Source organism: Diorhabda carinulata, chromosome 8, assembly GCF_026250575.1.
Source record: "Diorhabda carinulata isolate Delta chromosome 8, icDioCari1.1, whole genome shotgun sequence".
Taxonomy (NCBI): Eukaryota; Metazoa; Arthropoda; class Insecta; order Coleoptera; family Chrysomelidae; genus Diorhabda; species Diorhabda carinulata.
In genome coordinates this window covers 17,565,561-17,580,297 of record NC_079467.1, presented here as the reverse complement: position 1 = coordinate 17,580,297, position 14,737 = coordinate 17,565,561, and the positions used below count along the sequence as shown (strand labels likewise).

Sequence of the window (14,737 nt, the reverse complement as noted above, 5' to 3'; positions counted from 1 at the left end):
GCTCGTGATTACAACGTCTCGTTTTTTGTATTTATATATATGTAGTTTAAACCCTCTATCTCGTCTCAAGTCCAAAAACAGACCACGGTATAAGCTTAAAACGAGATGAATAAGAGTTTTTGAACGTCAATTAATAAGATAGGCCACAGGACGAGCTCCAGATTAAAACGCTACGTTTTTCTGATGTATCAAGATGTAAAACGAGTTTTAAAATGTCCTATTATATTCCGAATAAATAAAACGGACTACAAGACGAGTTCGAGATTAAAAAATCTCTTTTTTCTGTTTTATTGAGATTTAAAACGAGTTTTTGAACTTCTATCTCGTTTCGAGGCAACCAAACAGACCACGAGACGAGCTCGAGATTAGAACGTCTCGTTTTTCTGATTTATGGACATGTAAAACGAGTTTTTGAATGTCCTATCTTGTTTCGATTCAACAAAACAGACCACGAGATGAGCTCGAGATTAAAACGTCTTTTTTTCTGATTGATTTAGATGTAAAACGAGTTTTTGAATGTCTTACCTCGTCTCGAGTCAACCAATCAGACCAGGAGACAAGCTCGAGATTAGAACGTCTCGTTTTTCTGATTTATGGACATGTAAAACGAGTTTTTGAATGTCCTATCTTGTTTCGATTCAACAAAACAGACCACGAGATGAGCTCGAGATTAGAACGTCTTTTTTTCTGATTGATTTAGATGTAAAACGAGTTTTTGAATGTCCTACCTCGTCTCGAGTCAACCAATCAGACCAGGAGACAAGTTCGAGATTAGAACGTCTCGTTTTTCTGATTTATGGACATGTAAAACGAGTTTTTGAATGTCCTATCTTGTTTCGATTCAACAAAACAGACCACGAGATGAGCTCGAGATTAGAAAGTCTTTTTTTCTGATTGATTGAGATGTAAAACGAGTTTTTGAATGTCCTACCTCGTCTCGAGTCAACCAATCAGACCAGGAGACAAGCTCGAGATTAGAACGTCTCGTTTTTCTGATTTATGGACATGTAAAACGAGTTTTTGAATGTCCTATCTTGTTTCGATTCAACAAAACAGACCACGAGATGAGCTCGAGATTAGAACGTCTTTTTTTCTGATTGATTTAGATGTAAAACGAGTTTTTGAATGTCCTACCTCGTCTCGAGTCAACCAATCAGACCAGGAGACAAGTTCGAGATTAGAACGTCTCGTTTTTCTGACTTATGGACATCTAAACTGAATTTTTGGACGCTCTATCTCGTCGCAAGTCAACCAAATAGACCACGAAATGAGGTCCAGATTAAAATGTCTCTTTTTTTCTAATTTATCGGGATCTAACGCAGGTAGAAAAAATTCCAAAAGTTTAAAAATTATTATTGTCATCAGTGCCAAATATTGAATTTAACTGATGGTTTGATATGTAAAAATCGAATCAATACATTGTGTTCCATGGTCTCCTGGCGATTCTAACAAAGAGAATGTTAAGAATTTATTAAATTATTGTATTATCATCAGCATTTGGCAAATTTCGAATTTATCTGATAATTCAAAGTGCGCAAAATCTAAAAATTCCGTTATAGGCTATCCTGGTGACCTTGATTAGGATAATCGTACGAATTCACGAAATATAAAACGTTTAAAATTGAAACAACTTAACGTTACCATAATATATTATAATAATTTTTTTTATTTGTAATCTTAAACTAATTTTATCGTACAAATAAATTCATTGGAAGCGATTATTTTTCGCTGTGTAGACACTAAAAAGTCAATGTAGTTAGTACACAGTAGCTATCTGAAAATTATCACCGATGGATATTCTAAAGATACTGAGGTCAATTTTGTTCGTTATAGAGAACAACAAGTCAATTAAACCATTTATTAGATTTATGTATCGAGCTAAGAATCAATCTGTGCCACTAACGTGTGTTTGTGTATGTGTGTATGTAACAACACGATGTTAAGAATTAATAAAGTTTGTGGCATTGTTCGGAGTCAAACGAAAACAGGAAATTTGAAAAAACAATATTTTAGCAATAAAGTTGATTTACCTAAACAAGCAGACGTTGTTGTTGTAGGTAAGTGACTATTTTTTATATATATATATATATATATATATATATATATATATATATATAAAATAAATTTGATATTTTACTAAATTTTCATAAAATTATATATTGATAAATTATTGTTAGTATCTGTAAGGTCATTCACGTTATCAAAATCGTTTCTATGTAAACCACTACAAGACTATTAGAAACTTGATTCATTTTTAATCACAGTTATAAAGAAAACCAAAAAAAACGAGGAAACAGCTAAATTTCTTATGATTTTTTTTGAATATTTTTAAGAGTAATATCAATACGAGAATTATACCTTTTCTGAAGATACAATTACATAGATGCAATTAATATTATAAACAATTGTATCCGTTTTTTACTTGCTTTGTATAAAAAATTAAAGTCCATTCATACATACACCCAGAAAAGTTTTGTTCAATAAAACATTTTATATGTAGTTTGAAATAGATTTTATCTCCCTGAGCTCCCATAGTTCTATAGATCTCTAAATCAAAGATTCCATTTTTGAGGTGAGAAACTGTTGTAATATGTACAGGAGGTGTTGTTGTATAACAAAGTAACTCACCATTTTGATTGGAATAACTTTATTCCATATAAAGTCCCAAGAGATTACAAATAAAAATTTTCAAAATCTATTAGAGAACCATGAGTGGACTAGAAATTTATTTCCAATTATATCCACTTTTTCCTAGCTTCCTATAAGAAATTATAGTCTATTCATACATATACACAATAAGTTTTGTTGTACGATAGGAAAAACATTATTTCATACTTTGAAATAGATTTTATCATAAAGATAATATCTCTGAGCTTCCATGAACTTGTTCTAGTGGTATTCTAATTCGAAGATTCCATTTTTGAGGTGAGAAACTGTTGTAATATGTACAGAAGGTGTTGTTGTATAACAAAGTAACTCACCGTTTTGATTGGAAGAACTTTATTCCATATAAAGTCCCACGAGATTACAAATAAAAATTTTCAAAATCTATTAGAGAACCATGAGTGGACTAGAAATTTATTTCCAATTATATCCACTTTTTCCTAGCTTCCTATAAGAAATTATAGTCTATTCATACATATACACAATAAGTTTTGTTGTACGATAGGAAAAACATTATTTCATACTTTGAAATAGATTTTATCATAAAGATAATATCTCTGAGCTTCCATGAACTTGTTCTAGTGGTATTCTAATTCGAAGATTCCATTTTTGAGGTGAGAAACTGTTGTAATATGTACAGAAGGTGTTGTTGTATAACAAAGTAACTCACCGTTTTGATTGGAAGAACTTTATTCCATATAAAGTCCCACGAGATTACAAATAAAAATTTTCAAAATCTATTAGAGAACCATGAGTGGACTAGAAATTTATTTCCAATTATATCCACTTTTTCCTAGCTTCCTATAAGAAATTATAGTCTATTCATACATATACACAATAAGTTTTGTTGTACGATAGGAAAAACATTATTTCATACTTTGAAATAGATTTTATCATAAAGATAATATCTCTGAGCTTCCATGAACTTGTTCTAGTGGTATTCTAATTCGAAGATTCCATTTTTGAGGTGAGAAACTGTTGTAATATGTACAGAAGGTGTTGTTGTATAACAAAGTAACTCACCGTTTTGATTGGAAGAACTTTATTCCATATAAAGTCCCACGAGATTACAAATAAAAATTTTCAAAATCTATTAGAGAACCATGAGTGGACTAGAAATTTATTTCCAATTATATCCACTTTTTCCTAGCTTTCTATAAGAAATTATAGTCCATTCATACATATACACAATAAGTAATATGTACAGGAGGTGTTGTATAATAAAGCAACTCACCATTTTGATTATTTATAATAAATTCTCTTGAAATTTTAAATGAAAACTAATAATTCTAAATTCTACAGTTGGAAAACCAAAAGTGGGTTAGATATTTAGTTTCCTACGAGGGCGACTCACTATGCATAGACAATGAGATTCAAAGACTGGTATCACCTCTACGTTCAATAGTATCATAAAAGTAACACGATTTTTAATAATATTTTGTTAACTGTAGAAGAAAGCGCATTTCTATAAGAAATTATATTCCATGGAAACATATACCCAATAAGTGTTGTTGTTCGATAGAAAAAACATTATTTCATAGTTTTTAATAGATGTTATCATAAAGATAATCTTCATAAGCTTCCATGAACTTGTTTTACTGATATCTTAATATAAAGATTCCATTTTTGATTGAAAAAACTTCTATATAAAGTCTCACGAGATTTTAGATAAAACTTGATAAACTACTATTAGAGAACCACAGAAAATAAGATTCAAAGACTGGTATCACCTCAACGTTCGATGGAATGTTTTATTAACTGTTTAACGAGGTTTAACACCCAAAAAGATTAATATAGAAATATGCGTTCATTATTTTACCAGTATGGAGGTTAACCATGTTAAGTAATTAAAAACATGAGTCGTGTCGGTGTGAGTTTGTTTACATAGAAACATGAAATTCATATCAATCCACAAGCAAAACCACCTAAGCTTTTTGTTTCAAGAACTCTCATACCTACAGCTACAAAACGAGGTACAAATACATTATATTATTTTTCTACTTTTTATTCATTTTTGTTATAGAACTGTGAATAACAAAAAATTATTAGGGAATATTCACAAGTACCGCTCGAAAATTCTTTTATATCACAAAATGTGTATATCTTCTAACACCTTTCTCAGCCTGTACTTCATAAACTAAAGTTACCAAAATTAGATTCACGTACCTTTATTCATTAATTCATGTTTTCGAGACAACCTGTATATTTAATTCTGATATTTTGAAACATATATTTCGTAAATATTTATATAAAAAAATAATTTAACGATATCAAGAAATTATTTGTGATATGAATTGACGCAATTAGGATAGGAGTTTTCATAAACTAATTTAATCTTTGTCAATAAAATTATTAAAAAAAAATTGAAAAAATGGTTTTTAAAGAATATTTTATTATCAACATTTACAATCTGAATGCGCATGCACCGACTAGTATGCTAATTTTCAAACAGCTGATGTTTACAGTGCGCCATATTGTTTTAAAAACATAAACATAGAATTATTAGGTCAACGACCTTGAACGTTAATCTCAATAGGAAATGTAGATATCACCCATTAAATCTGACTCTGGTGGATCTTTTAAAGATTGAACAGGCTTACATAAAATTATTGGGTCAACGACTTTCAACTTTACTCTCTATAGTTGATATACCGTATCCCCCATAATATCCTGCCTTATCTGGGGGATATTGGGTTAACGAACTTTAACGTTATTCTCAATAGGGAATGTACCCCCTATTAATCCTGCCTCTGGGGTATCTTTTTGAAGATGAAACAGGCTAATTATTAAGGGATATATTTCTGAGTATATAAAAAATAAATACTTTCTCTTTTATCTCTTCGTTTTTAAGTCATTATTTTTCTATATAATACGGTGTTGCCACTTACACAATTACCCGAATTTTGTATTTTTTCTTTTCACTATTGACGTAAAAACATTCATTATAATTTGTCAATATTTTATTAAAAATTTTCCTAGGTGGGGGAGTTATAGGTTGCAGCGCATTATACCATTTAACAAAACGTGGTGTAAACGCGGTTTTATTAGAAAAACATAAAATAACATCTGGAACAACATGGCACAGTGGAGCTTTGGTATGGAGCTTAAGAGCCACGGATGTAGACGATATAATGTTAAAAAAGACGAGAGATCTTTTAGCGAGTTTAGAAGAAGAAACTGGAATTAATCCCGGATGGATTCAAAATGGCGGAATATTTATTGCGAGAACAGCGGTAAGGATATATTTTTTGAAATTCTAATGAAAAAAAGGTTAATTAAATCTAAAATCAAGCGTTGTTTCCTTCGCACAAAAATTATTTGTCTCCATATTGATCAACCGACATGTGTAGATAATTTCCAACTGAAATGTAAAATTTTAGGAAAGATTAGAAGAATACAAAAGATTGCACACACTCGGACATTTGCTAAATTTGGAAAGTCACATTATTTCTCCTACAGAAGCCCAAAAACTATCACCCATCTTAGAACCGAAATCCTTTTACGGTGCCCTTTGGTCTCCGAATGACGGATATTGCGATCCTTCAATGTACTGCTCTGCTTTGTTGAAAGGAGCTAAAAATAGAGGTGGAAAGGTATTCGAAGATACTCCAGTTACAAAAATTCTAACCGTTCCAACGCCAAATAATGAAAAGAAAATCGTCGGGATTGAAACGCCCGTTGGTACGATCAAAACGAACGTAATAGTCAACGCTGCCGGTGTATGGTCGCGAAAACTCACCCAAATGGTAGGACTTGATATACCTCTAACCCCAATGAAGCACGCTTTTGTAGTGACAGGATCTATACCCGAAGCTAAAGGTACTCCCAGTATTAGAGATCACGATGGGTGTCTTTATTTTAGACCACAAGGCGATTCCATTTTATTTGGAGGTTATGAACCAAATCCGGTTGTTCTTAAAGATGTAAGTAACAGATCTAAACATAATTTATTGCTTCAACTTTCTACTTTTTATACGTTTTTTTTTTAATAAAACGTCTTGATTTTTGGTTCCAGTTACCGGAGGAGAAATTTCATCTCTACGAATTAGACATGGCCATTTTTGATCAACATTGGAAAAAAGCGGTTGAACTGTGTCCTTCTTTTGAAAAAGCTGGTATCAAATCTGATATTTGCGGACCAGAATCTTTTACACCTGATCATAAGCCAATAATGGGAGAGGATCCAAAATGTGTCGGTAGGTAGAAAATTATAAATACACGCCTAAAAATTATAACCTCAACGTATTGTTTGCATCCAAACCATAGAACTAAATAATAAAGCGATTATTGAATCCACAGAGTAAGTATGATATGGCGAGTTTCATGGTTTGGGAAAGTATTTGTGTAATTCAGTTCAAAATAGGAGGAAAATTATGTTATTATAGGACTGTTTCATGCGAATGCTTTCAATTCACTCGGAGTACAATTGAGTGGAGGTGCGGGCGAACAAATAGCCAGTTGGATAACTCTAGGAAGACCTGATTTACCTCTTTTCGCATACGATATAAGAAGATACACTCCAGTACAGAGACAAGATAGAGCTTGGGTTCTAGAACGATCCCACGAAGGTTATGCGAAAACTTACGGTATAATTTATCCGCACGATCAACCGCTCGCTGGTAGAAACCATAGAATCGATCAATTCCACGAGGTGAGATCATCCATTGTTGCCGATTATTTTCGATAATTCAAATTGTGTTTATTGCGTAGGCACTTGTAGCGAACGGGGCTGTTATGGAAGAAGCGTTAGGTTGGGAAAGACCCGCGTATTTTATTAAGGACCGTACCGCCCCCGTTAGATCTTACGATTGGTACGGATATTACGATCACGTCGATAACGAGGATAAACGATACGAAAACGAACTGGAAGGGGAACTAACTTTCGGTTTCCCGAAAAGCCACGATTTGGTAAAATCATGATAAAAAATGATTTTCTTGTGGATATTATGGCATATTTTTATTTAGGTGAGGGAAGAAGCGTTGGCGGCTAGAAATAACGTTGCGCTTTTCGATTTAACTTGTTATGCGAAAATGTATCTAGCAGGTCCGGATGCGGAAGAGGCCGCCGATTGGTTGTTTACCGCTAACGTCGATAGGAAACCGGGGAGCATCATCTACACGTGTTCTCTGAATTCCAGAGGTTACGTCGAAGCTGATGTCACCGTTATACCTTTGGAGGAAGGTGTAGGGACTTTAGTGGGTCCTGTGCTGAAGGTAAGTCATTAATGTCAAAACCATCTTTCTCGACTATTCGACGATTTTCCGATCTCGGATGTAGTGACAATTTTTTATTGCGAAATTATCACGATCTCCTCCAAAGTTCAAACTCTTTATTCGCACTAATAAATCGACTGCAGCGAGTTATCCAAATGTTATAGCAAATCTGGAAGTCTTTAACGGGAAACTTTGATGGCATCTTCGTCATAGTTGCTTAGATACTCACAATAGATTTAAATTTACGGCGTTTTTTATTTTGGTGCTAGGGCACATTGTTGTGATATTAAAGCGTTTCAAGATATAAAACTTATGGTTGATTCAGATCGAACGAACTTTATATTGACCACCCCGCACCTTCCTAACTATCATTTTTTCTTTATACTTGCTCATGAGAACTTCTTCAATTATCTTTTAATAATAATTGAGAAGCGTAGAATCAATTTCTGTATGTGCCGAAGCGATGCGAAAGTCCCAACTGATTGACGTTAGTCTTTTCGTTGGAGAAAATGGGAGGAGTCCACGTAAATCTACGGTCAAAGGTTGGATTGAATTATTCTTGCGATTATGGAGGGTGGATGTAAGGAGGAGTATCTCTTATGGAAGAAAATATGAAAAAGTTTCCATCTGTCAACAGCAAATTATATTGTTCGAAGACTCACCAAAAGAGCGCCAGTGTAGCAAGTATAGATGATATGATTTTCGTTTTTAAAATCTTTCCACTTACTACTACAGCGCCACCTCAATTTGCTCTCTTTTGGATACATTGAGATGGTTCTTCTTACCTGTACACTCCATATTTACAATATAATATTAATTGTACACTACACTACTCGCCTCGACGAAAACGAACACACTTGTGCAACTTCGCGAATAATTCAGCAAATAGCAAAATTTAGCAATAATACGTTTATAAATTATTAAATGTGTTCATCGGTGGTTGATGAAATTTCTTCGCTGGTTTTAAGCTGTAAGTTTCTTCTTCAAATTTTAGGGAAAAGGTTATTATATTGTAGCAGGCGCCAAATCTGGTTATCAAACTAAATCGCACTTCAGGAAACAGCTTTATAAAAAAAATTTCAAGTCTTTGGTAACAGAAATGACAAATAGAATAGGAATACTTTCGATTCAAGGTCCAAAAAGGTGAGTAGTTATTTGAAGCAAATAGATTTAAAAAACTGTCGACGCTGCCATCTCTGCATAACGCGTGTAATTATCTCAAATCGATTGATAAATGTTACAACTTATTGATTTCTACATTATGTAATGATGATTACTTTACATAAAATCATTACTCGCAAAAATTATAAGTTTGAAGTTAGTAATACGCTTTTACTTCATATTTTCCCCCGTTTTCCAAGGATCCTTTTAACCAGTCGTCAGGTTTTCTGAGACTATCAATAAACACGACGAAAGTTTTACATAGTTGCCACGTAGTATTTTTTTTCCAGTTGACAATTTCAGGTGCGTCTGGCATTTGCGATGACCATAAATAAATCGCATGGCCAGTCATTGGAAGTTTGTGGTATCAACTTGGAGTTTCCCTGTTTTGCGAATGGACAATTATACGTCGCGCGTCGGAAAACCGTCAACTTTGTTTATTTACCAACTACAAAGCAAAACAAAAAATATTTTTTTTTAGAAAGCTTTAAATTGATTAACAGACTGTATTATAACTGTGTGTGTCTGTCAATATCAAAATTAAATCTTATAAATAGCCAGTATTTCAAGAAAATTCTGTTTTGTAAATAATCAACATCATATGTAATACCGAGCAATTTTTTCATTTGTTTTAATAAAAAAAGGACTCCTTTTGTTTGTTTTAAGTTTATTTCATACAAAAGTTTAGGTCCTTTATTTATCAATTGAGGCAGTACGATAGTTTATTATAAATGTAATAATGAAACACTACAGGGCTTCTCGGAAACTATGATCACGTTAATATGAACATGATGTTGTGTTGATTGAAGGTGAGGGGTCATCAGTGAAATCACTGGTATATTTTCAACTCTCACATTTAATAACACTATCATATACATTGATAACAATGTGACTGTCTATACATACTGATTCTTATATTTATACAAAATATGATGTTATGAGCTACAAGTTGAATGTTATAGATACAAGTTCTGTTATATTTCTAGTGGTACGTGTTTGTTGATCAACTCGAATTACACGTTTTTGATTTATCTCGGCCTACAATTAACCTTACTGTCTTCTGGTTCAACTACCGTCACACTCTGACGGTTGTTTGGAAACTGATAGGAGTAATCATATGTTAGAATTCTTCCTACCTTATAGTCCGGGGAATGACATAATGAATATTATGTCATAATCGTGAATTCTCTAATTTATTTCGATGGATTTCAACTGACAGGTGATCTATCTGACTCACGATCATAGATTCCGAAAACCCCTAGTCTAACCTAAAAATTTAAATAAATGCAGGCTTTTAGGTCCTGCTTCAAACTCTTTTTTTATTTTGGAGAAAATCGATTCGTTTAATAAATATTGTGATTTTGCGAAAAAAAAAAATTTGTGAGGAATTGGACTTGCACGAATTACGGCCAAAAATGAACTATAAAAAAATTTGCGCAATGTAAGTTGAAGGGAATTGAAAAAAGTACAATTTTTTTTTCACATAACCTCTAAATATCTGAAAAAAATGCCGATAATCTAATTATGTTTTCATTTTCCTGAAAATAAGTAGGAGAAGGTCATTTTATCTCAAAGCTTTAACCCTTTTTTATTTTGAAAAATATCGATTTGTTTAAGAAATTTTGTGTTTTTAAATTCTAAATTTTTATGGGAAATCAGAATTACGCGTATTATGGCCAAAATGAGCTCCCTATAGAAAAATGTGTGTAATAAAAGTTGTAGGGAATTAGAAAGACTACAATTCACATGTATTGTTTTTTCACAAAACCTCAAAATATTCGAAAAAATGCTGATATTCTCATGTTTCCAATTTTTTTTCTGCAAAAATTTTTACATTTTTTTCTTAATAAGCAGATAAGTTTCATTTTATCTCAGGGCTCTAACCCCTTTTTATTTTGGAAAATATCGATTCGCTCAAGAAATATTGTGATTTTTCGAAAAGAAGAGAAATAAAAAATTTTATGGAGAATCAAAATTGCGCCTATTACGGCCAAAATGAACTTCCTATAAAAAATTGTGTGTAATGAAAGTTGTAGGTAATTGAAAATAGTACAATTGACATGTATTGTTTTTTCACATAACCTCAAAATATCTGAAAAAAATACCGATAATCTAATTATGTTTTAATTTTTTATTGTTTTGTTATATATAACAATGCGTAGATTTTTCTGAAAATAAATAGGGAAGTTCATTTTATCTCCAGGCTCTAACTCCTTTTTATATGGAAAAATATCGATTCGTCTAAGGAATATTGGGATTTTTCAAAAAAAAGGTTATGAGGAATCAGAATAACAAATTTCATTAAAATTAGATTTTCTATGAAAACGTATGTAATCAAAATTAAGAAATTGACAAATTACATCAAATTTTTCTCTACAAAACTTTAAAGAAAAATGCAAATAAACCAATTTTTTATCATTTTCATTTTTTTCCTTCTACAAAATGTTTGATTTTCTTTAAAATCGATGAAACGGTGGAATTTTATGCTCTAAATCGAATCCTATTTTTATTTTGAAAACTATTATGATTTTCAGAAGACAATAAAAAAATGCGTATAACAAAAGTTGTATGGAATAAAAAAATTTACAATTTATATCAGTTTTTCCTAACATAACCTCAAAATTTTCAAGACCGGTTAAATTTTGAGAAATAATTATTTAATTTGGATAAATAATCAATAAAATTCCATTCACACTTTGGATATTCAGATTTTGTCAACTTTACAATGTCAAACTCGAAAATTTATTAGTAAAAATATTATTGTACGTTAATTATATGAATCGTATCTTTTTAGTAATGAATTATTACAATCGATGACCGAATTTCCAATAACAAACGAACAATTACCACACGGTTTATCAAAACTTATAAAAATAAACGGACATACTTGTAGAGTACTTAGAATAAGTTATATAGGAGAATTAGGTTATGAAATCCACATTCCTCTCGCATCTTGTATACCCGTATATAATAAATTAATGGAAGCTGGTAGAGGATTTGATTTGAAACACGCCGGATTTAGAGCATTGGATTGTTTGAGCTGCGAAAAAGGTAACAATTATAACTGAATTGGACAAGAAAATGTATCTAAAAAATATTTATCTTGTTTTAAGGTTATCATTTGCTCAATTACGATCTTAGAATAGACGATAATCCAATAGAAGCCGGTTTAGGAAGGTTTTGCAGAAAAGACGGTCAATATTTAGGAAAACAAGCAGTGGAGAAATTCAAACAACAAGGTGTTGCAAAACGAAGGGTATTTTTCACTTTACAAGACCCAGTAGCTTTATACGGATACGAAACTATTTGGAGAGATGATGTAATTGTTGGAATATTGAGACGAGGCGATTACGGCTTCAGTTTAGATTCCAGTATAGGAATAGGGTGAGTTATCATATCTTATAAATCGTTGTATAATGTTTATACTTTGTAATTTCTACTGCATCCACACCCTAATCCTTCTACTACTTTCTTTTAATTTTCTTTTCGTTATATGTTCTTCCTTATACTTGTATTAATAATACAGAGCCTATTCAGAAAGTAGTAGAACTGGTATTATTCTAAATGCGCACACTATTGTAGGAGAAAATCGGCAAAAAAAGATATTAAAATGGACAAAGAAACTCATGACTGGATTGAGGAGTTCTAGAGTAATGCTGCCACGGCTAAATCAGGCGTTTTCGAGTGGCACAAGCTGTTCCGATAAATGAAGAGTGGAAGACGACAGTCGTTCTGGACGCACTTCGACTAGAAAAACCAACGAAAATGTGTCACTAGTAAAAAATATATTGAATAGTGAACGTATGAGGAGTATCAGAACGTTTCCTGTTAAATTGAACCTTCCTCGAATACAAGTTTTTGAGATCGTGACATGAAGAAGTGTTGTCAGAGGAGCAACAGGCCAACCGGAAAGCGATCTGCCAAGATCTTCTTGGTTCTTCCAGATATTTTTCCCAAATGCGGTTCGGTAGAGGTGGTTCAACAAGCCTTGACGCAGGAACTGATCAGCATTTCGGTCTAGGAGGCGTACGAAAACTTAAAAACTCGTTGGCACCATTCTGTAGATGCGAAAGGGTGTAATTATGAAACATTCTAATATTATTTTTATGATTAAATAATTTTTTTGTAAATGAGTATTACTACTTTCGGAACAGACCCTACAGACTGGAAGAATATTCGTAATTATTATGTGAAGACAATTAAATTTAATATTATCGTTTTTTGGCTCTATAAAATCGAAAAATCATTTGATTTCAATGATCTTTTTTGAAACTTTTCGTTTTTACGGTGGATTTACGAAGAAAAATACGGAAATCTAAATTACGACATGTGGCTATTAAGTAACGAGATTAGTAAAAAATTACGCATGCGTTAAAGATTAACGACTGTCAGCTGTTTAGCCTGAAGTCTACTCTTTCGAATTGGATGTCTATCCTGTCTCTAGACAAATCAGTGTAGCCGCTGTTTCTATAGTAATTGTTTTTTGTTTTGCCGTGAAAATGGAGCAACGGATTGTTGTGAAATTTCACAAGTGTATGGCAATAAATGTTTGTGGCGCTCACGTGTTTTCGAGTGGTTCAAGCATTTTCAAGATGGTCGAGAAGATATTGAAGATTATTCACGTTCGGATCGCCGTTCCACGTCAAAAACGGATAAAAATGTGGAAAAAGATGTCGATCTAAACTTCGACTAAGTATTCGTCCAAATGCTGAATAAAAATTGGTATTGTTTTTTGACTCAATGATTTGGTCTTCTACTGTCATCACTGTCTGTTTTTTCGTACCATTTTATAAGAGTTATTTCAAAATTAGGATCGACCAAATCTACTTGTTTCGATGGACCGCCCATATTTCTTAATGTTTACCACGTACAAAGAAGATATGGAAACTACCACTGCAATCAATCTGCAACAACTCTTAACGTCAATATGACAATTACGCTATAAATGCGCTTATGGATCCTGCTCAGACAGGTAGAGGTTTAGGTAGAAGGCTAGCTTTATCTATGGTCCTAAAGTAACCAATAAAAAGCAACTATTCAAATCTCCTAGACATCATCGAGCCAGTTAATGATTAATGTCTGGCAACATTTTGTATACTATAACGTGTTTCGGTGATTATAGTGTTAAACCTTGTTTTTTATTTTAAATTTTATTATAGTTTAAATTTATAACCGCTTTAAAATATGAAGTTTACGTGAATATATAAGAATTTTGTTGGTGTTGTAGATACGTTCAGCACCCCAATGGAAAAGTAATAGATGATGAATATCTCAAAAGTGGTACATATCAAATTGAGGTTAGGAACAAAAAGTATCCCGCCACGTTATTTTTGAAAAGTCCTTTCGATCCTCAAAATTTAAGGGTGAAAGGACAATACGAACATCAGTTTGAGGAACAGACGCATTTCGAAGACTGATTTTTTCAGTTAGGTTTAATATTGTTAGTAATTGTTTAATATTTATGTTAAGTAAATGTTTCTCTATCGTTATGGCGTTATAATTTCGAAGTATCCTTTCCCTGGATCAGCAAGTTGAAAGAGATATTGTAAAAAAGATAAAAAAAAGTCTCTAATATTCTTCTGAGTAAAAATTTTAGTATCAATTTAATACTAAAATAAACCATTAAAATAATTTCCATGTTGGAAATTGATCAAAAAGCCCGAACAATTTTAAATGAAAAAGAAGAGGAAACAGAAGA

At 32.3% G+C, this 14,737-nt stretch overlaps 1 protein-coding gene across 1 annotated transcript; it reads left to right on the top strand.

The window, feature by feature from the left end:
• The first annotated feature begins 1,585 nt into the window (after nt 1-1,585).
• Nucleotides 1,586-14,526, top strand: LOC130897379 (sarcosine dehydrogenase, mitochondrial). Its single transcript, XM_057806207.1, has 11 exons — nt 1,586-2,057; nt 5,644-5,897; nt 6,045-6,587; nt 6,680-6,860; nt 7,050-7,315; nt 7,375-7,572; nt 7,630-7,878; nt 8,873-9,021; nt 11,834-12,090; nt 12,153-12,423; nt 14,267-14,526. Exons 1-11 carry the CDS (start codon nt 1,916-1,918, stop codon nt 14,454-14,456), a joined length of 2,700 nt encoding a protein of 899 aa, XP_057662190.1. The 5' UTR covers nt 1,586-1,915; the 3' UTR covers nt 14,457-14,526.
• The last annotated feature ends 211 nt before the right edge of the window (nt 14,527-14,737 follow it).

What these genes read in the sequence shown, in the direction of transcription:
- LOC130897379 (XM_057806207.1), top strand. Translation starts at nt 1,916, where the DNA reads ATGTGTGTATGTAACAACACGATGTTAAGAATTAATAAAGTTTGTGGC. An exon ending in ATCCGGTTGTTCTTAAAGAT is followed by an intron (nt 6,588 to 6,679) that starts GTAAGTAACAGA and finishes TTTTGGTTCCAG; the next exon opens with TTACCGGAGGAGAAATTTCA. An exon ending in TAGTGGGTCCTGTGCTGAAG is followed by an intron (nt 7,879 to 8,872) that starts GTAAGTCATTAA and finishes TTCAAATTTTAG; the next exon opens with GGAAAAGGTTATTATATTGT.